Source organism: Orbicella franksi, chromosome 10, assembly GCF_964199315.1.
Source record: "Orbicella franksi chromosome 10, jaOrbFran1.1, whole genome shotgun sequence".
NCBI lineage: Eukaryota > Metazoa > Cnidaria > Anthozoa > Scleractinia > Merulinidae > Orbicella > Orbicella franksi.
In genome coordinates, this window is record NC_138154.1 from 6,896,781 (window position 1) to 6,916,780 (window position 20,000).

General features: G+C 38.3%; 2 protein-coding genes and 1 pseudogene across 4 annotated transcripts; 1 reads left to right on the top strand and 2 right to left on the bottom strand.

Moving 5' to 3' along the window:
* Positions 1 to 1,555: 1,555 nt before the first annotated feature.
* Positions 1,556 to 3,268, bottom strand: LOC145501550 (uncharacterized). Its single transcript, XM_081481007.1, has 2 exons — positions 2,064 to 3,268; positions 1,556 to 1,886 (listed from the first exon to the last, which is right to left on the bottom strand). Exons 1-2 carry the CDS (start codon positions 2,489 to 2,491, stop codon positions 1,568 to 1,570), a joined length of 747 nt encoding a protein of 248 aa, XP_081337133.1. The 5' UTR covers positions 2,492 to 3,268; the 3' UTR covers positions 1,556 to 1,567.
* Positions 3,260 to 6,585, top strand: LOC145500021 (uncharacterized). 2 transcript variants are annotated; one of them, XM_081479528.1, is made up of 4 exons: positions 3,260 to 4,031; positions 5,012 to 5,251; positions 5,493 to 5,746; positions 5,847 to 6,585. In XM_081479528.1, exons 1-4 carry the CDS (start codon positions 3,914 to 3,916, stop codon positions 5,865 to 5,867), a joined length of 633 nt encoding a protein of 210 aa, XP_081335654.1. In that variant the 5' UTR covers positions 3,260 to 3,913; the 3' UTR covers positions 5,868 to 6,585. The 2 variants fall into 2 exon arrangements, with proteins under 2 accessions (XP_081335654.1, XP_081335655.1); XM_081479529.1 differs by having other exon boundaries at positions 5,493 to 6,585.
* Positions 6,586 to 7,515: 930 nt separating this feature from the next.
* On the bottom strand, positions 7,516 to 11,125 carry LOC145499738 (uncharacterized; annotated as a pseudogene). The gene is made up of 2 exons (XR_014050976.1): positions 8,539 to 11,125; positions 7,516 to 8,170 (listed from the first exon to the last, which is right to left on the bottom strand). The product of XR_014050976.1 is annotated as an uncharacterized LOC145499738 (transcript).
* Positions 11,126 to 20,000: the final 8,875 nt, after the last annotated feature.

Consider the following 20,000-nt stretch of genomic DNA (forward strand, 5'->3'; position numbering starts at 1 on the left):
TCCATTTTCTACACAAAGAAAAGAAAAGTTTGAATTCAGTTAACTAAGAAAGTTATTTCTGAAAGCTTAGCAATGAATTCATCTAGTACTCACACTAGAATCTAACTTCTTTCGCTTTGGTTCTGAGGGTCCATCTCCACATGGGTGTGAATCTCCCTTTCTGGAATCAAACCAGCAAGTCAGAACAGACAACGGGGCACTGATTTGAAATTTCTAATTTGTCAGAATGCTAACAAAGCTTGACTTACCTCTTTTCCATTTTTGGCAGGAGAAAAACTGGCTCCTGAATGATTTCGCTATTGAAACAGCAGTAAGCTCTCTGCAGATTGAAAAATAATGCCCAGACATACGATGTGAGCGGAAACACGATCGCAATCGGCCAGTCAGGTGCCACATTTTTACAATTTTGCAATTTCTGATCAGTTTCACCACAAGAGTTTGAAGCATCGGAAGCCCTATTATTTTTTTCGTTGACATTTGTTCTATCATGGTGGTTCAGAATAACTTGGAAGTGATGTTCCAAGTTTATCGTCACGTTGATTGCTGAGGAGTATAAACATTTCACATAACGAACAGTACAACGTTATCGCTCATCTCTGTTACCTGAATAGTCTGAAAGGTGCGTAAAGTGAAACAGTCGAGTAAAGAAAGAAATACTAATTTATCAAAGGCCATCCCACGGCCCGAGAATGGACTCCTTCTAGGTTTGCGATATGGCGGACAACGATTATTATTACTATTATAATATTTTTGAGGCAGTGGACATTATATCAAACTTTGCTGTGTTAGAAGACTGGTTTTGAAATACATTCACGGAACGTTCATGAATTTCAGCCAGGTATTTACTTCGTGCGTCTTTGTCGGGCTCCCAAACACGTGTGAAAAAGTTACTGCTTTGGATCACAAACTGACAGTTCTTTAGTGAAATTTGAGCGAAATGGCCTTAACAAGGTTGCTGATTGATGGTTCACGAAACTGATCCCGATGTTATTCTATATCAGTTTAATTTTCTCGGTATTGGTGCATAGGAATTGTCCAGACTTAAGATGTTTCTGACACATAGGCGAAATGAAATCTTATTTTAATGATTTAGAAGGGATCTTAAATCAAATTCTCAATTCAAAATTCGTGCTTTTTGCGCCTGGGCCAATCAGATCATTCAGATTTAATGTGATTATGGGGATTAGCGCCTGAAACGTAGCTGACGCTATTGCACTAGTCTATTGTTCTTTTGCCTAGTTCTTATGCGGATCATTACTTAATACTAGTGAAAACATTTTGCATTTCATCCAAAGAGAAAACAAATTAATCAGTGTTCATCAAATCACTGACACACCATATAAATTGGTTCAAAACCCTTGCAAAATACTACAAAGCTAATACCCACTTCTCAAGTCACTGTAAGTACATTGCAAACAATTTTTTGGCCGAAGTGAGATAAAAGTGTCTGAAAATTAAAAGTCTGGGATTGCTTGGAAGTATGAATCTTTTATGAACTATAAATCATTAAAATTTATGTCATAACCTTTGGCTCTTTTATTAGTTCAAGGTCAATAAATAAGCAGTCTTAAAAATAATGCTCGTCCCGTTTCAACATCAATATGAACTGTCCAAAGTCTTGTCTTCCCAATGGATTCTGCAAGTACATATTACCATTTTGGTCAGTGCCAGACGAGAATTGTTGAAACTGCACTGGATGTGAAGGGGGCTGGCTATTGATTTCGTTGCCCATTCCCAGGTCAAATAAAACGTCGCTTATGCGTTTCTTGGCCAATGCTCTGCTTCTGTTGTCCAGGTTGTTGAGTTTTTCATCAACATACATTGCAAAGGAACTCACCTTTGGCACAGATTCCAGGTTTGGTGGCGGCTCTTGTAGTGCTTTTATTCACGTTGCAAAGAGTTTGTCCTTTTTCGCGTCACTGCGTTTTCTGTTTGGGGGCTTCTTGTAACCTGCATTTTGTTCAGGAATTATGTCTTCCCCCGTCTGCTCTGTTTCCTTTGTTATTTCATCTTCAGTCGCATCTTCATCTTTATTTCCAAGGCAAAGGTTGTCCTTACTTTACCCGATGTTGAGCACGGTAGTCAAGAATTGCAGGCTCTCCCAAAACATCCAGGAGGACTTGTATGAGTTGCTTAAACCTTGGCCAGATTTTGTAGCCCTTGTTTTAGCGAGTTTACGGCCAAGTTGAGCACACAAAAAAGTAATCTTTGCCTTTATGTCAGCCACACTAATATCGAGGCCCCTCGAAATTTCTTGAAACTCCTTCTCCTGTGCCTCTCTAGAATGATAACATTTCTCGTAAATGTTCCACAGGCAGGGACAGCCCTCTAGCGCTTCTATTAAATCGGTAGTCTCCCTCTCTGTCCATGTCTTTCTTGGTGATTTCTTTGAGTTTTTACAGAATTCAAACTGCGCACCACTTTCCGCCATGTTTACAAATGACATTTTCAAAAAGCAAATCAAGCTAGTGTACATGTCCAGATGCAACATTGTTGCATGAACCTGGCCAAATGACTACAACATCATGCAACATCCACAAATGTTGCCTGCAAAATTTGACCATTTTCAAATTTGAGCCAACAACACCCAACATGTCGCAACATGTCACAACAGGGTGGCCAAACGCGTGCAACATGTTGTGCCCAACATTGGGATATGTTGCACTAAATGTTGCAATCGTTTGACCAGGGCTTAAGCACATGTGATCCCATTCCTTCACATTCCTAAACACTCTAATTTATCCTGTACGATTTGCATAAGATCATTGCAAGTCGCCACCTCATTCTTGTCCATCATTATCACCTCACATCGATCTTCGGGAAAAGAAATGTTGCATCATGTTGCACTACTAAGTAACAATCAGAGAGAAAGATTGATGACTGATCATGAGAAGAAGTACTCGGGAAAAACTCAGGCTGGAAGAACTGAGCCACAGACCATATGAAGGAATGTGCTCACGTGCATTTGACTTTTCATTTGACAGCTTCAAGCCATGTGACCCAAAATGTTCCTATTTCTCACTAACAGTGACTGTTTTGCACGTCTCCGAAAAAGCACTCTACCTGTTCCGGTAGTATGTAAATATTTTAATTGTAAGACTTTTCTATCCATTTTTTAAGGTTTAATAATAGTACTGTATTTATTTTCAGTATATTGTTTATACTTGGAGATACCAGCTCCTTAGAAGTACTCTAAATCCGAGTAAAAATAAAGCAATGTATGTGTATACAATAGTGAAAGTTTTCATGATATGCCGTTATTACTTTAGTGTGAGAGCCAATTTGTTGGCATCATGGCACAATTTCAAAGCAAGTGCAATAACATAAGATGCTGCAAAGCATCCAAAGTTAATTCTAACAGAAATACTCCATCCTTGAAGGTAGAATTTGTGAAAATGTTTGCTCAGATCCACTTGTAACTGTCAATTGGTTCACACACTTGTGGGATTATTCAAATGACTAAGTTTGTTTGCGAATATCCAGAATCAAATGTTATGATAGCGAAGGGCTAATTACCGGAAGTCTAGAAAAAGGAGCGTGACAGTTTACATACTGTTTGTAAACAAAGTACGAAACGTGCTGGCCTGTTTGCTTTGACAGGCTAACAATACTGTGTTTTGCAAAAAATAGCTCAGGCCATCAAACCTGCTTTTCGAATTAAAGGAACTTCTTCGTGTAAGAGATCACAAGTTTTAACTGCAAGAGAACCTCAGTCCATTTCAAGTTTACTGATTACATATTGCGAGTGGGATTATATAGTTTTGCCAATGAATTTTATTTTATTGTGTAGTTATACTTTAAGTGAACTGGGATGTGTGTTATTACCTGTGTTTAGCTTTTTTAACCAAAAATAGGATAAAAGTTAATTGAAAAAAATGACTCCCAAACTCAAACATCTAAATTCCATTTGAAAATGTTGGGTAGAAATATAACATTGTTTTTCCTAACAATGCTGTGGTTTAACTTTTGTAGTGTGCGTTGGAAAAATGAAATGGACATTCCCCCTGAAACTGTTGAAGGATGTTCTGCTGGTGTGTAAATTAACAATCTGTGTATCAGAGGTTTTGTTTTTATTTTTTTCTTTGTTTGTTGAAGGCACTAAAGCTAATTTAAGAAAACTATCTGTTCCATGTTTCTGCTAAAATAAAAACCATTAACACCCCAGTACCGGTAGCTTTTAAAAGGTTTAATTCTCAGTTGTACCCGGTGAACAAGAAACATGTTGGTGGGGAGGAGAAAAAGGGGTTGGTATACTCTCAATAGCTAGTGCACTTTATGTGGAGGGTCTTCTTGTAAGAGGCACCTTTGAGACTTTGTCAGGCTGTAGGTACATAAAAGCATAGGGATTTTACAAGCATGAGTTTGCAGAAAACTGTCATTTGTGTTTTTAAAAGATGTTTGTAAACACCTTGAGCAAACCCACTGAACAGAGAAGAATTATAATGAACTGACAGATGTTATCATTACCATATCATTTTTGACCAGAAATTGCGTGACTACGTTTAATTGGACATGACATTGCGAAAGCATAAGATTGACAGTTGTAACCGGCGCTTTTGGAAAAACGTAGCGAGCACAAGGTTTTTGAACTATGTGAACGAGGTGTGAGAGCAATAGGCGAGTGAAGAAATAAACCCGGATTTCTCGTGTATAAGCCGTGTGAGTTTAGTGTACCCTAACATTTCGGTACATTTTCTGTTATAAATAGTTTAAAGGAGGAATACCTGATAAACCTTCAAGAGGTCTGGATACCAAGTTTTATATTCTTTCCTTCATTTCGTAATTGATGCAAGCTAGGCTGCACTAGATTGTCCAAATAAGACAATTCTGTCCTCTGAGAACATTGTCTTGATGATGATTAGAAATGTAGCCCTGAGAGATTTTAAGGTTTTTAGACAATTGGTAGTCTGTGTGCACCAAGATGCCTCAACAAAATTTGTGTCAGGCAGCTGTGGTTTTCCATTGTGTCCGTGTAAACTGTTGGTATGCATTTATGTTGCTTTCTTTTGAGAAAATGAAAATACTGGGATCATGGGTAAGCTGTCTGCCAAAACAGCAGCAAAAAGTTATTGGAAGATAGAACTTGAAGATGAGCTAGATGATCTACATCTACACCAGGAATGGACTTCTTGCAAAGTAAATGAAGGTCAGCAGCACACTGGTAGCAAGGACGATGCAATGGAATTTGTGGAGAGCAAACATTCAGAACAATTATACAACCATAACTGTTCCAAGAAATGCCAGGATAAAGGTTTGTTTTTCTTAGTACATGTAGCACGGACTTTCATGAATCTGCAAATATAATGCTAATTTATGTGGTTAATAGAATCCTTCCATACTCTACCCTTTTATTTCAATTTTTTATTCAGCTCACCCACATAGTTGGAAAATTCCACTAACACCCATTCATATGTTTGTACCATAAGGGCGTAAAGGATTTGACAAACCATCAGTAAGGACAACATTGTTCAATACTAAGACAATTTTTGCAGGTTGTAGTCAGTTGTATGTGGCCGATGGAAACTGGAAACTTTGTTATGCTCACTGCATGTGGGAAGTAGCTGTGATAGTTCCAGGATTTGGAAAAGCAAAGTATCCAAATATCTGTCCTCTGTCACCAAAAGGTGGTCATGCGTTTTGTGAAAAACATTGTCAAATAGCAGAAGCAGCAGGATATCCCTCGGAGCTTCGTTTGTTCCTTAAAAAGTGTGGAGTGCCTGATGCTGATAAATCTACCAGTATGCCAGTGTGTTCTTAATTAAATCATTGATGTGTTTCTTTAGATGATAGTGAGGAATTGAATTATCAATATCAGTTGTGTTTATGGTTATGCTTCGGAGTTGGAGGAAACTGCATCTCAAAACTAAGATGCTTTAGGTCCAGACATAATCAGTGTTGTTGATGACAATTTGAAGACATGTGCACAGTCAAGCCAGCCTGGTAAATTGAATGCTTCAAGCTATCAAGCTGATTATAGTTAAATTATTATCAGCATCATTACTATTATTAGTATTATTATCATGTTATTGCTGTTGTTGTTGATATAGCTACCTACTACAATTATTATTATTATTGGTATACAGGCATTGTAACAGACCTTTAAAATGCACACTGCAAAAGAGAAATCGATCTTAACTAAACAGTTCTTTATTTAACAGAACAATAATATTTAAGTTTATATCATGCTCTAACAAGGTTAAAAATACTAAGGGCAAGTAATGATGCACAAAACATTTAAAATACAACATTGCTTTTTTTAGGTACAGCACACTTTTTACAGTCGCACCCAGAATTCATTGATTCCGATGAACAAGAGATACAAGTTGACTGCGACAAAGATACAGGTGGAAGAAGAACACTTCAATGTTGGTCACAAGGCATTTTTTCATTGTCAGTGTGGGTGGACACATCAACTACTGGCAGCCCTTATACAGGTATATTTTGAGAAACTGGTGACCAACTACTGCAAACTATGTACTAATACTGTAGAATTACAAAAAAATCGTTTTGCATACAGATTAATTCCAGAAACACAGCATTGTTTCCTTTATGATCATCGACTATACTGTTGAACAAACGATTATCTTTGTCTGTTATTAATGGGCATTTCTATGCTTTGTCAACTCAATTCTAAGTTGAAGATTCTAAAATAGGATATTCTCTCAACAACCATTTTATAACCTGTTTTAAAGTATGTAATCATATTATACTAGATGTAAATTATAAAGACAGCCACGTAATTTCTACAGTGGGTCTTGTGGTTCGCATTTTCCAATGATTAACTGATTGTTTGAAAAATGTTAGATCTAATAGAGATTCCAAAGATTTCAAAGAAGGACTTGCCTTTTCCTGTACCATTCAACAAAGTATGGAGCACCATCACGAAAGCGATAGATAGATTACACCTATGAAATCATAAAGACCTCAGGTGTAAGCAGCTCTACAATGCAGAAGATAAGATTCCTTTACAGTTCAACACTATGGCCTGTGAAAAAACCTTTGTTTGGGGAAGTTGTTTGAACAAGATTGTTTGGGCTATGACTAGGCTTCATCAATTCTTTTTTCTCCACCATTCAGTGAAGCAAAGAAACAGGTATACTGAACAAAACACCTGTATTGCCAAAATTGTTGGCACATTAATATGAAAATCAAGTAAACCTGTGTATAACAACCTTATGGTGGCAAAGATTTGTTTATTTTGATTCTCGCCTATTTCCCCCTTGATGCTACATGTAAGGGTATAAAAAAATAGATCAAACCTCCTTAAAGGACCCTAGTCAGCCATGCCTTTTACAAGTGGATTTTTCATTTTTTTGTATTCCATGCAGAATGGGTTTACACAAAAGAGATTGCCATGAAACTGCTAAAGACTATTTAACAGATATCCCATAACATGACTTGGGGCATTGCAAATAATTTTCTATTCACCATACAGTTTTCAAGGGGAAATGGCGGAAGTTGACTAAGGTCCTAATTTTTTTCTTTGCAGATCTGGCACGCGTAGCTTGCATGGTAGTCTTTCGGCGTAATGCCAAAGCATTTGCTATGTTGCCATTTCTTGCAACTATTGCACTGTAACATGTTGCTCCTTTTGATTGATGAACAGATGCTGCAAACAGGTGTTACCTTTCTCTTCTTTCCTCTTCCTGAAAAAAAACCATAACCGTTCTTTTAGGATGGGCTTTAACTATGGCCGTAGCCAAGAGAAAAAAACAAGGGCTCTTTCTGTATGTGTTATCCATTTGAATAAATTCATGGTATATTTGCCAACATAAAGATGCAATGGGGTAGAATCATTCCCTTCTTCTCTCTGAAGGTTATCCCTTCTGTTCTAATTCAGATGGCTGATAGTTGGGCACATCAGAAAAATAGGACGGCCTATAATAATTGCAGTCTTGTAACAGAAAAGTGTAAATACCCAACTGTGCTGTACCTTTGCTCTGGTTTGATGGTTGTTTGCCTATAGTGAAAGGGAGCAAGAGTATAAATATTTCAAAATTTTTAACTTGTTGTTGGTTTCGGTAGGAGGTTGCTCACTCTTGCAGCCAACTTAAACTATAAATTATATTTTATTGTCTGTTAAATATGTCATGAAGCATATTCAATGACTTACTTGTTTCTGCTGACTGAGAGGATGACTTGCAGTCGGCACCATCAGCATCCAAGAATCCTGAAAACAAACCGTCGTGTTTTAAAATATGGTCTGACATCGAAAAAGTTACGTTTCTTCAAGGACAACAGGAAAGAATACAGGAGAACTGGACTGCAATATGCCGGAGATTTTACACTGGATCACTACTGGCTGGTAGCTCCATTTTTCAAAACACATTTATAGTAAAACACAAGTCAAGGATCCTTTACCAAAAAAAAATAGGACACCTTAGAATAATTGCAGTCTTGTAAAGCATAAATACCTGACTGTTTTTTTATATTTTTGTTTTTTTATATTTTTTTGTTATTTATTTGGTGAAGGATTGTTGACTTTTGTTTTGGTGACTAGACATTTCATTTTTTCCCTCTCAAAAGCACACAGCTCACCTGAAACATTTATAGATTCATCGCTTGGCATGTCTAAAACGAAACAAAATGAAATTAATGGTTTAGACTGGAACATTTTTAAATATGGAAAGTGTATTTTTCGTATGTATTTTTTACAGGACAGGAGATTTTTTAGCAGTGAAAAAGGAGGTGTTACTCCACATATAAGGTGACAGGAGACACCGTGCATTCCCCAGTGAGAGACACTCAACATCCATTATTTTTGCCAGGCTGCTGGTCACGACAGAGCTGTCCAATCATATTTCAACCCTTCTCGTCTGTGCCAATTTCATTTCAAGTTGTTCGATCGTTTTCCTAGCAGAAAGAAGTTCTCACTGACTTCTTTCTCTCTCTTTGAGGACTCTCTTTCATTGTCCCAATCTTCTTGTACTCCTGGTGAATTCTCACCTCCCTCTCCCGCATTTTCGTTGAGTAATGTGATTTCTTGAGACAGCTTTCGACAGTCTTCATGTGCTGCTTTGGAAGTTGTCACTGGCCCCATTTATGCCAGAACACAAAGTAGAATAATTGGCTGACGCGTACAGGGTCCCTGCCCTTGCCAAAACTCTTGTCAACTCCGCCTCGTGGATTTGCATGGCTGGACCTCCCTATCTGGCATTGCGCTGGTTAACACTGGGTCTTATCCATTTGTGGACCTTTAAAAAATATAAGATCAAATGTAAACATCAGTCAGTCATTATTGAATTAAGCCATTGTCATGCTTTTTTACTGTAAATTAACGCTCGTGTTACTAAAGGTATTTTACAAATTTGCTTTAAGGGTAATTTGCTATAAGGTAAACAATGCCAACCTCCTTGTCTAACAATTTTTATTTTTTCGTTCAGAAAACCTTAGATGTGGTTTAATTTATTTTGATTCTTTATGGGAAAAACATTGCCACCCTGCCCCCTCCACCCCCCTTCCGCAATTCAAAAAGATTTTTTGTCTCTTCTTCACATTCAAACGTGAGTACTGCACACAGAATACACACACGATTCTGAAGAAAATACTGTGAATATAGGAATACAGTGGAACCCAGCCTTCAACTTCCTTGTGTGTGATTTTGTGAGCAGGGTTTCGTTGAGTAAGGAAATTCAATTCTACATGATTTTTTCAGTGCCTCTTGGGCATTTGTTTTCCCCACTGCAGATATGAGGTCTGAAAAGAGTTGTTCCGGGGTGGCCACGACTTTGGTTGTCGTGTTGTACTGGGACACAACATATGGCACCAGCTTTTCAGTGACATGTTTGTCGAATTCCTCCAGTGTCATTATCATTGGGTTGTTAACATTATTAATAAGCTACAATGAAAATTTGTATAGCGTTAATTTCAATTGATTTAATTACACGATGACTTTGGCTGGGTTGATACAGTGAACTGAAAAAAGTAAGCTCATTCACAGACAAAAGTTGCACAGAGGAAGAGGCATGCTACGGTGTAATCCCTGCGGTGACTGCATGTTTTTCAAACTTGCAAATTGTTTTCGAAGATTAGTGCAATACAAGTGCCTAATATAATTACAAATAAGTCCCAAAAATATGTTAAATCTTTTGCAAACAGTAAAAACAATTTGGGTTTGACATGAGGGTCTAATTTTTCGTGAAATTTATTTTGTCAGCCTGCCTCTTCCAAAATATGTTGAGCTTAGAGAGAATGTTAAATGAAACTTCTGTTAAGAAATGATGAATTAGGAAGGGGGGCTAGGATAGGGATAAATGAAGAATGATCTATTTTAGTATTTCTTCTGGGCTTTCTTATGAAAAAAATCGGGCAAAGTTAGCCTATTTCGTAGGAGCATACCAACAATTTTGAGACAGATGCTACTTTTAGAGCTGAAAGCTATTAAAACAAAGTATCTTATAATTAACTATCTACCAGATTTCACTCACCTCCTTGGCAAAGTAGCAATAGCGGCTATGAATGCTTGGCAGCCCACTTGGGAGGCCAACAAGATTTTCACAGAAGAAAGAAACATGCTGCCGAAGGTCTTCATCACGCAGATCTCTCCCCATCCTTATGACTGATGGAAGACAAGACGTGTTTGCTCTGTTGAATAATTCCCTCTTCTCTCTCATGAAGATTATCGATTTGGTTATAAATTTTTCAAATAGAATCGGCATTGTGCGCTCAAAGGATCTTTAAAACAGAGGCACAGATCACTAATTAATCACTCAGGGATGGACTGTAAATATGGCCTCTGTATGTTCAACATTGTTCAAGTTGAGTGTAGAAATGCGAAAAAAAAAGCAAAAAGCAGCAAAAAGTAAGATCTATTGTTCACAAGAATCCTAACCGAAAGTTTGATACAGTAATATCTTTCACCACAGTTAAAATATATGAAATTTCATATAATCACTTCCCCATCGTAACTAACTCACACAAGATGTTCTATCACAAGTACTCTCTATTGTACGATAAAGATAAAGATGCATCCTTATGCATGAACATATATGTTATACACATGTATAGTAACGTCAATCATTTATATTAGGACTACAATTAAATGAAACTACTAGACTCTATCATAAAGAAACACAAAAATAGAATGTGTTAATCTGTCTCTGTTAATAAAAATAGAAATCTTGCAATCTTTATTTGAAGTATAAGCTATCCTAACTGTTCATACCTGTTGAATTTTTATTCAATTCTTAAAAATGGTTGTTATCATGCTGTACTTCTACTACATGTGTTTCCTGTTGCTGTAAAGATCATGTTATTTATAACTCAGCAAAAAAATTGTAATCTGCATTTATAGGAGACCGTTGGCTACAATGTCTTCTCTTAGCTTTTATACGCTAAATCAGGGTAGTCAGTGTTTCAGTGGACTTAAGAAAGAAACTGTTCCTAATAAAAGCAGTGTGTATCTTGATTTTTTTTGTGCTCTGTCAAAATCTACCCAAATATGTTATAAATAGTTATTTATTATAAAATGATTTTACCAGAGAACGATTTTAGCCACCCAAAGGGTGTCAATAAGCAACCATATTTGGACATCAGAACCTATGCATCACATTTGACCAGATGTTTATTTTCCTGTTTTTCAATGCAGTACCAAGAAGAACTCTACAATGATTAATTCCTCTTCTCTTTTCATTCAACAACCTTTTCTACATTCATCCAGTAGGCCATTGCCGAGTTGCCTTTTGCCTCTGTGTCGAGTCTAAGTGCAAAACCATTCATATAACTTCTCCCTACAGGTTCATTTTCATGCAAATCAAACTCATTTTCATATGAAAGGTTTCGCCTGAAGACTTGTTTTGGAACAGAGGCACAACGAAACATTCATCCATGAGCTGGCTCACAGGAGCCTTTGATTTCCTTTCTTGGTGAAAGATGTACTCCTTAGGTACATTTGTGAAATAGGAGACAGGTTCAAACAGGCTATTGGAGCGCTGCTGGAAATAAAAAGTCACCTTGGTGCAAAGTCGGCAAGTGGGTACATTCTTCCATTTGTAATTGTGACCTCAGTTAACTTTATTGATATGCGGCATTCGCCCTTGCTCCAAATCATAGGGTTACATACAGCATTTTCTTTGTGAAAACTGCAAACTATGATGAGCTCTCCCCAAAACAAATTTTAAAAAAACGGAAATTGACCTTCAATATCTCATTTCTCTTTCATTTATCTGAAAATATGTCAATTTACATGACGTCAGTTGACCTGTTTGATATGTCATGCAATGTGCTATTAAACAAGCATACTCACTGATGACAAAAAGAACCTTTTAATAATGAAATGCAGACAGCGACCCGGCCAAAAGCATTAGAAATTGCATGAAGTTTGGTCCCATAAAGTCACGGGCATATTCCATGAATGTAGACCACTCAAAGCATTCTAGGGGTATTGAAAATGGCACCGGTGCTACTTTTGTGTAACCCCTTAGTAGGCTATTCTTGCTTGATGAGAACAGTCTTTGTAAGTAGGGTGTCATCAAGATATATGTCTGTTCCTCCACCGGGATAAGCACTCCATGTCTATCCAACTACAAAACAAAAATAATGTGCCATGAAACCTTCAACATTTGGTTAAAGATAAGAAATTTGAATGGTAGTAATGGCACATTTTGGTCATGGGTGACCTTTTGAGTTTTGACGTTAATTCACGAAAATTTTAAAATTAAACGAGACTTACCTGTAAGGTGAAGTTTGATTGGAATTCTATGAGTCATTGGTCAGGAGCTAGGGAGTCACGTGAGATAGAGCGCGGGAACCTGAGCAGTGAGTGGACACATAATTTCTCACTAGTTTAGGGTGGGCTGGAAAAACATATGCCCAATGTTGTGTAAGAATAGGGTGGGTACATGACTCCCTAGCTCCTGACCAATGACTCAGAATTCCAATCAAACTTCACCTTACAGGTATGTCTCGTTTAATTTTAAAATTCTATTTTGTCATTGGTCTAAGTCACTAGTGAGTCACGTGAGACTTTAAAGCAATGTGGCCATGAACAGGTAAACAGAAGACCATTTTATTGCTTACTGGAACAGTCATGCATGGAGACAAGTTCGTCCCCAAAATTGACAACTGCTTGAACTGGCTTGTCGTAGAACTTTCTAAAAGTGCTTTCTCTGGACCATCCAGCTGCATCCATGATAGTATTAATAGAAACATTTGAGCATGCAGCTGAAGTGGCAGCAGCCCGGGTACTATGAGCAGAAAAAACCTTTGTGTTTACTCCAGCCTTTTCTAAAACATTCTTAATCCAGCGACTAACAGTGTCACGACTTACTGGTTTAAAGGGTTTAGTATAACTTAACCACAGAGGGTCATGACCAGTTCTAATTGGTTCTGTAAGTTTTACATACTGCCTAAGGCAAGTCACAACACATAGACGTTCGTCTACTGGGTACGATTTAAACTCCAAGTGTTCTTGATGCCTGCCAGGTTTGGATGTCTTCAAAAGTTTAGCAATCTCAAAGTGAACAGTATCATTTGTAATCCTCATGCCACTAACTGTAAGTACATGAACAGTTTGGTATCGCTGGCCAAATAACAATGCAACTAACAAAACAGTTTTATGTGTGATGTCTTTAAGGCTTAATTCCTCAAGTGGAGGCAGTGTCTTTAAATAGTCTAAAACAACAGAAACATCCCGTATGTCCTTGTAACGTGGAAGGGAAGGCCTTGACTCAAAAACATCTTTAAGGAACCGGGAAACCAAAGGGTGATTTCCAAAGGAGCCACCATCTGGAAGGAAGATAACTGTGGATAAAGCACTTCTGGCTGTGTTAATACCACTATACGATAGGCCATTTTCATACTGCTGATAAAGAAATTCCAGACCATTCTCTATAGAAGCTGAAAGGGGATTAATACCCCTTGAACGACAGAACTCTTGCCATCGCTGGTGGTAAGTCTGGTACTGCTTTTGTGTACCCGTTCGCCAGGATTGCATGACGATCTTTGCAGCCCCAGCCGAAATTATTCTGCTTGTAAGGAGATCCCTGACAAGTGGCAGACCAGTAGTTGAAGTTTCTTGTGTAGTGGGTGCAGCAGGTGGGGATGTGCTGGTAGGTACAGTGTGTCTTCCTTCCTAGGTAGCATGAGAGAAAAATCAATGAGCATATTCATTAAATATGGCCACCAAGTCTGAGTTGGCCAGTGTGGAACTACTAGTAAGCCTGTGGCTTCCTCGTCAGAAATCTTTTGTAATACCCGCTGTATGACACTAAATGGGGGGAATGCATAAAAGGTATACCCCTTCCAGGAGATGTGAAAGGCATTGATGGCATGGGCCTCTGGGTCAGGCTGGTATGCAACATAGGGCTTTAACTGGAAATTCAATCTAGAGGCAAACAAATCTACATTAGGAGTCACGCCTAACTTTTTAGTAGCAGCATCAAAAATTGGCTTCTGTAAAGTCCATTCTGTTTCTTTCCGGGGCAGCCGTGACTCTCTATCTGCCTCAGTATTTTGTTTTCCAGGAATATGTGCAACTGATAGCCAAACACTATGGTCTATGGACCACAACCAGATTTGGTGTGAAAGTTGATTGTTTACTCGAGAATGGCATGTGCCCATTTGGTTAATGGTAGTAACTGCAGTAGTGTTATCAACCAGGAGTTTCACATGTTTACCCTGGACTACACTTGAGAAAGATTTCAAGGCAAGGGAAACAGCAAGCATTTCCAATAATTAATGTCATGCTGTGCTTCTTCTGGAGACCAATTCCCTCCAGAGGTGACTGTATCAATACAGCACCCCCATCCAATCAGAGAAAGCATCTGTTGTCATAGTAACCTGGGGGTCTCCATGGTTGATAAGGTTATAGGCTGTGGGCAGTGCAGTGACCCACCATTTTAGGTCAATTATGGCTTCCTGGGATAAGTTCATGTTCTTATCAAAATTCCCTCTGTGTAGTTTTAGAGCTCGCGTTTTGTCCATTTCAAGGAACCTATGGTGTAATGGGCCCTACATCACCCCTGGAAAACTAGAGGTCATAAGCCCAAGTACTTGAGCCACATCCCTTATAAAAGGGGAGACAGTAGCAAGCAGATTTTCACATGCATCTTTTAATTTTAGAGCTCTGTCTGGAGTCAGTGAAACCTGCATCAAAATAGAGTTGAGAACAAAACCAAGGAAAGTTATAATTTGTGTCAGAAGTAGGACAGACTTTTCAGGGTGAATTACAAACCCTACTTTGTCAAGCAAACTGGTTGTATCACTGACATTTTTGGTACATTGGCAGAGATTATCTGCTGTCAACCAGGAGTCATCTATATATGCAACTGAAATGTGCCCCTGTTGTCTCAAAAGTGAAAAAACCGGCTTCAGCAGCTTTGTGAACTTCCTAGGGCAAAGTGCTAATCCATTCGGAAAACACACAAATTGGTACAAGGCTCCTTTCCATTCAAACTTAAGAAATTTTTGATGGTCCTTACATATTGGCACTGAGTAATAGGCGTCTTTCAGGTCTATGGATGCCATGTAGCACCTCGGCTTCATTAGCCTGATGGCAGACCAGATGTTGTCCATTTTAAAATGATAGTGAGTTACATTTGCATTAAAACATTTCAAGTTTAAAATCATTCGAAAAGAGCCATCCTTTTTGGGTCTGGTAAAGATAGGTGATATAAATTCCCCTGTCTCGTGTTGGCAAGGTTGAATAACTCCCTTCTTGAGGAGCTGGGTAATTTCCAAATCAACCGATTCTGTTTGTATTTCTGATAACTTAGGTTGCATAAAGGGTTTGACCTGCACTGGTAGAGAATCAAATTCAATATATTGACCAGTAACAGTCTCTAAAACTTCAGGATCAGAAGTCAGCTCTTGCCATATGTGGGAATAAGCGGCTAAACTGCCTGCTTTGAATGTTTGTATTCTCCCCTGAAAATACTTTAAAAGTGATGGTAAAATAGCTTTAAATTCGCTTACCAGGGTGGTGCTAAGAGTCGCAATAATGTTACTGGTTACTTCCGGGCCGTTTGGCCGGTCTGTTTCTTCCAGTGGTGTTGATATGCAGTCGACTTCTTGTACGACTGGTTGCCCGGAGACATTTTGCCTAAAAAAGGCTTCCACTGCTGGTTATTACCTGGCGTGTGCGATTTGCCATAGGATCGCCTATTGGGGGAGTTAGAGGGGCTTGCCGTGCTACTGATCTTGTTTGAAGCACGGATGTGATTAAGTTGCGTTTGCAGTTCATCGCCAAACAAAAAATTGGTAATAGGCACATGTGAAGCACACAGCGTGGCATAATCTTTGTGCAGTGTTGGGTGAATGGCTTCACGCCTCCTTTGGGATATTTCGAAGCTGATATGCCCAAGAAGTGCTAATGCATCGGCATTCATTCGGACCATATTGTCAACATCAACTTTACCGTCCTCGGCACGAGCCTTCAACAACATATCGGTGGTTTGTGCGGTTATATTACCGACCTTCGTAAGTGTGGTTTGCAAGTTTGACAACTTCAGGTCCTTGCCCCTCGTGTGCCGATCGAGGCGCCCCCAGATTTCAGGGTTTACCTTCGGATTGATTAGCCGATCGCAGTTTATCGGTTGAAGGTATTTATCCGATTTTTCCTTGAGGTTTGTCTCGTCAAGCTTAGTAAGCCACCTCAAGTTTACGATCTTGGCAAGTTTCTCAGACACTTTCGGGGCAGTTTTCTCCGTGTTGGTGAGAGACTGCGTGATGTCATCGAGTAAAGAATCGCTTTCATCATCTGCACTGGTTTCGCAGGTGGAGCCGTTGCTCTTGTCGGCGACAACTTTAGGTCATTTGTTAGCAGCCAAAAGTGCGTCTGCATCTGATTCCTCTGTGTCAGAGTTATCCCCTGTTGACGGGGATTTTCGTTTAGTGGCAGGTTCTGCCATTGTGGGGGTCTGAGTTTCCCCTTTCTCTTTCAATGATCTGAGCGATGCACCCATTTCGGTCATGTTCTTATTCAACGACTGGAGGGCCACAAGTATAGCGTCTTGGCACTAAAAGACCCTCCAGAAAAGCCGTCAGATTCCTCACTCAGCAATGCTTCCTCGTGCATCGAAGAAGGATCATTTTTATCCATTTTCTGATGAATTTTTGAAGGATAATTCAATCATACGACTGACTGCTCACAAGGTCAACGCTCGAACTGAATGCTCAGGTTCCCGCGCTCTATCTCACGTGACTCACTAGTGACTTAGACCAATGACGAAATAGAATTGACGCTCATTGTTTGTTTTTTCTTTTTGGAATTAATGCCACTTAAAAAAATCTCTCTTGACCGGCATGCATTGCATGCGTCTTTGGAGGTTTCATGGAAATTTGTTTTTCTCAATCATCTCTCTTCAATCCTTTATAATCCGAGGCATCCATCTGGGTTGTTCTACATTTATGGCCTTTGAAGACAAGATTCATTATCACCTTAACTTTGAGGAGATCATTTGGTCCTAAATTGTTAGTTTTTCACATATTTGAGAAGCTACAATGTGATTTGGGCCATGGTGACAGCAAAGAATTTTTGTTTTTTTCTCAATATTATTCTTTTTGTTGTCCGCCATCTGCTGTCCACCATCTGCAGCCATGTTTTACAAAGTCCCTTGATAAAGTCAGTTTACTAAATTCAAGGACATGTTTAGGTAACATTGCCAAGGAAATAAATTGTGTGCTACTCAAAAATGTGAAGTGAAAGTGATTTAAAATACTAAATTTTCGCAAAATGGTGTTATTTAAGTCTTGCGAGATATGCGCACTTCAAAATCGCGAAATAAATGTGCTGCAAAAGTTTAATGTAATAACGTAAGCCAAATGGTAACTAAAGCGAACATCTTACATCAGTTTTCCCCCTAAATTGTAATTTAGGCCAAAAATTTATCAAATCCTTCGGATTTTTCCAATGCTTTTCTCCAGCGACAGAATCAAAACAAAAACAAACACTCGCAAAGCATTCTGGTCGACAGAGGGTCTTAAAAAAAATAAGGGATACCTTCATAGGTCATATTTTGTAAGAAAATTTCTAGTTGCGGGAGAAATAAAATTTCTAACTGTTAAAAGTTCGCAAGATTTCGCAAAAAAAAAGTAAATGATAAATAGCTAAAGATGTTAATCAATAAATATTCCAGATTTTTTTACTTTGTGGAGGGACAGTTGTGTGACAGTGAACTTGACCCCACCCTCAGAGATATTGACAACATCCAGAAAACTCTGTGGCAAAGGTCTAAAGCGGTAGTTGCATAAATTGCCGCTAAAAAATGTTTTGCTTCGGAGTGTAGTTCGGCCAATTTTTTTCTTTCCTGTTTTGGAATCGTTTCTCTTGGACCCCTATTTTCCCATTACGGCAAATTCATTTCACCATGACTTGACGTATTTTTAGTGAGGAGCCCTTAAGGGTGCAGAACATGTGTTTCATTTATCGGGGACCGTGTTGACAGTTGTTGTGATGAGGTGCAGCAAGCCTTGAATGCTTTCGGAATAGAAAACGCAGGCTTTATTCTTGGGAGAATTTCCTTGCTTCAAGCGAATTAAAAAAGGGATGTACATTTGACAAATTTTTAATGAAACTTGGCCAAAATGTTCCTTGTTTGTGAATGCACCAAAACGTGTGGGACTTTTTTGGTATTTTAAACGTAGTTTAATGGTCTTGTGTAGGTTCCATAATAAGTGACGCTCATACAAACGATATTATAATAGTCACCCAAAAAGGCGTGGTACGATCAAAAAGAACTACTATGCCAGCAGAAGTTCCTGGATCGCAAGATCACAAACTGAAAAGACCACCGACCAAATTCAACATCTACGGAATGAGTGACACATCACACAAAGTAAACAGCCCAATTTTCAGTGTTCCTTCCAAAATATAAGTTTGCTTTTTCTCTGAAGGCATTTATGTGTTTGATATCTGGGGGACTACATGCTATAAGAAGTTAGTTATGAAACAACAGTCAGGCATAAATTGGTGTAATTGTTCATAATATCCAACATCTCTCTGATATCATAATTTGGTACTTTCATACTTTATAGGTATATAATTTTAGTACTACAGGGTGTACATGACTTACTAAATCCATTCTTATATTCAATTTATCTAATCTAATATTATGAGTCTACTGAAGTGGAAAGAACTTGCAAAAAGAACATTGGAATTAGGAAATAAAATTAATTATGTCCATGATATGATAACAAAACATGATCTTGGTCAACAGACAAGCCAGAAGTCTTTCAACAAAGTATTTGAACCAATTACAGCTAAATTAGATGATGTTATTGTCAGTAATTTGAAAATACCTCCAAGAGAAAGACGTCAACCTAAAAAGGGAGAAGTACCAAATTACTGTCTTGATATTGGAGATGATGTTGAAGACATGAATCTGGGTGATTTATTTGATCAACTTGTTTTACCAGAAAACACCAAACAAATAGTGCCAAAACCACCCACATATGATGAATCGTTGAAAGATGTTAAATTCAGACGCAATCAATTAAAAGCTCTAAAAGGTAATATAACAAAACAGTCAAAAAGTGGAAAAATATCTCAAACTGAAAGCCAAATGAATTATAAAAGAATGGACAATGCTAATGCTGTGTTGGGTCAATGTATAAATTATTACAAAACTAAAGTCAAAACGATGAAAGGATCTGGAGTTTGAAAACAGAAAGGTGGTAATGTTATGTTTTTCAATGATCCCAAGAAACTTGTTAAAAAATAGGTCCGCAATGCGTACGTGTGTTTAATGTGTTTTTGGCTAACTGGAGCCATAATCAGAGATGGACACTTTAAAGGGAGGGCCGTCCATGGAGTAGTGGAACAAATTATAAGTTTTAAGCAGGAAATATTATTGACAGAAGTTTACCGACAAATGTCAAATTAACTTGTATGTGAAGTATCAAGATGGTTTCCTGGAATTACTAAGCCTACTACATAAAAGTCTGTAACTGAGAAAGTTAGCCCCAAGTCGACGACTTAATGGCCTTGAATTACATGTGCAAAAATTTGGTAGCGATAGGTTAAATACAGTTGTTCTGAGAGCTTCATACATTTTGCCTATGTT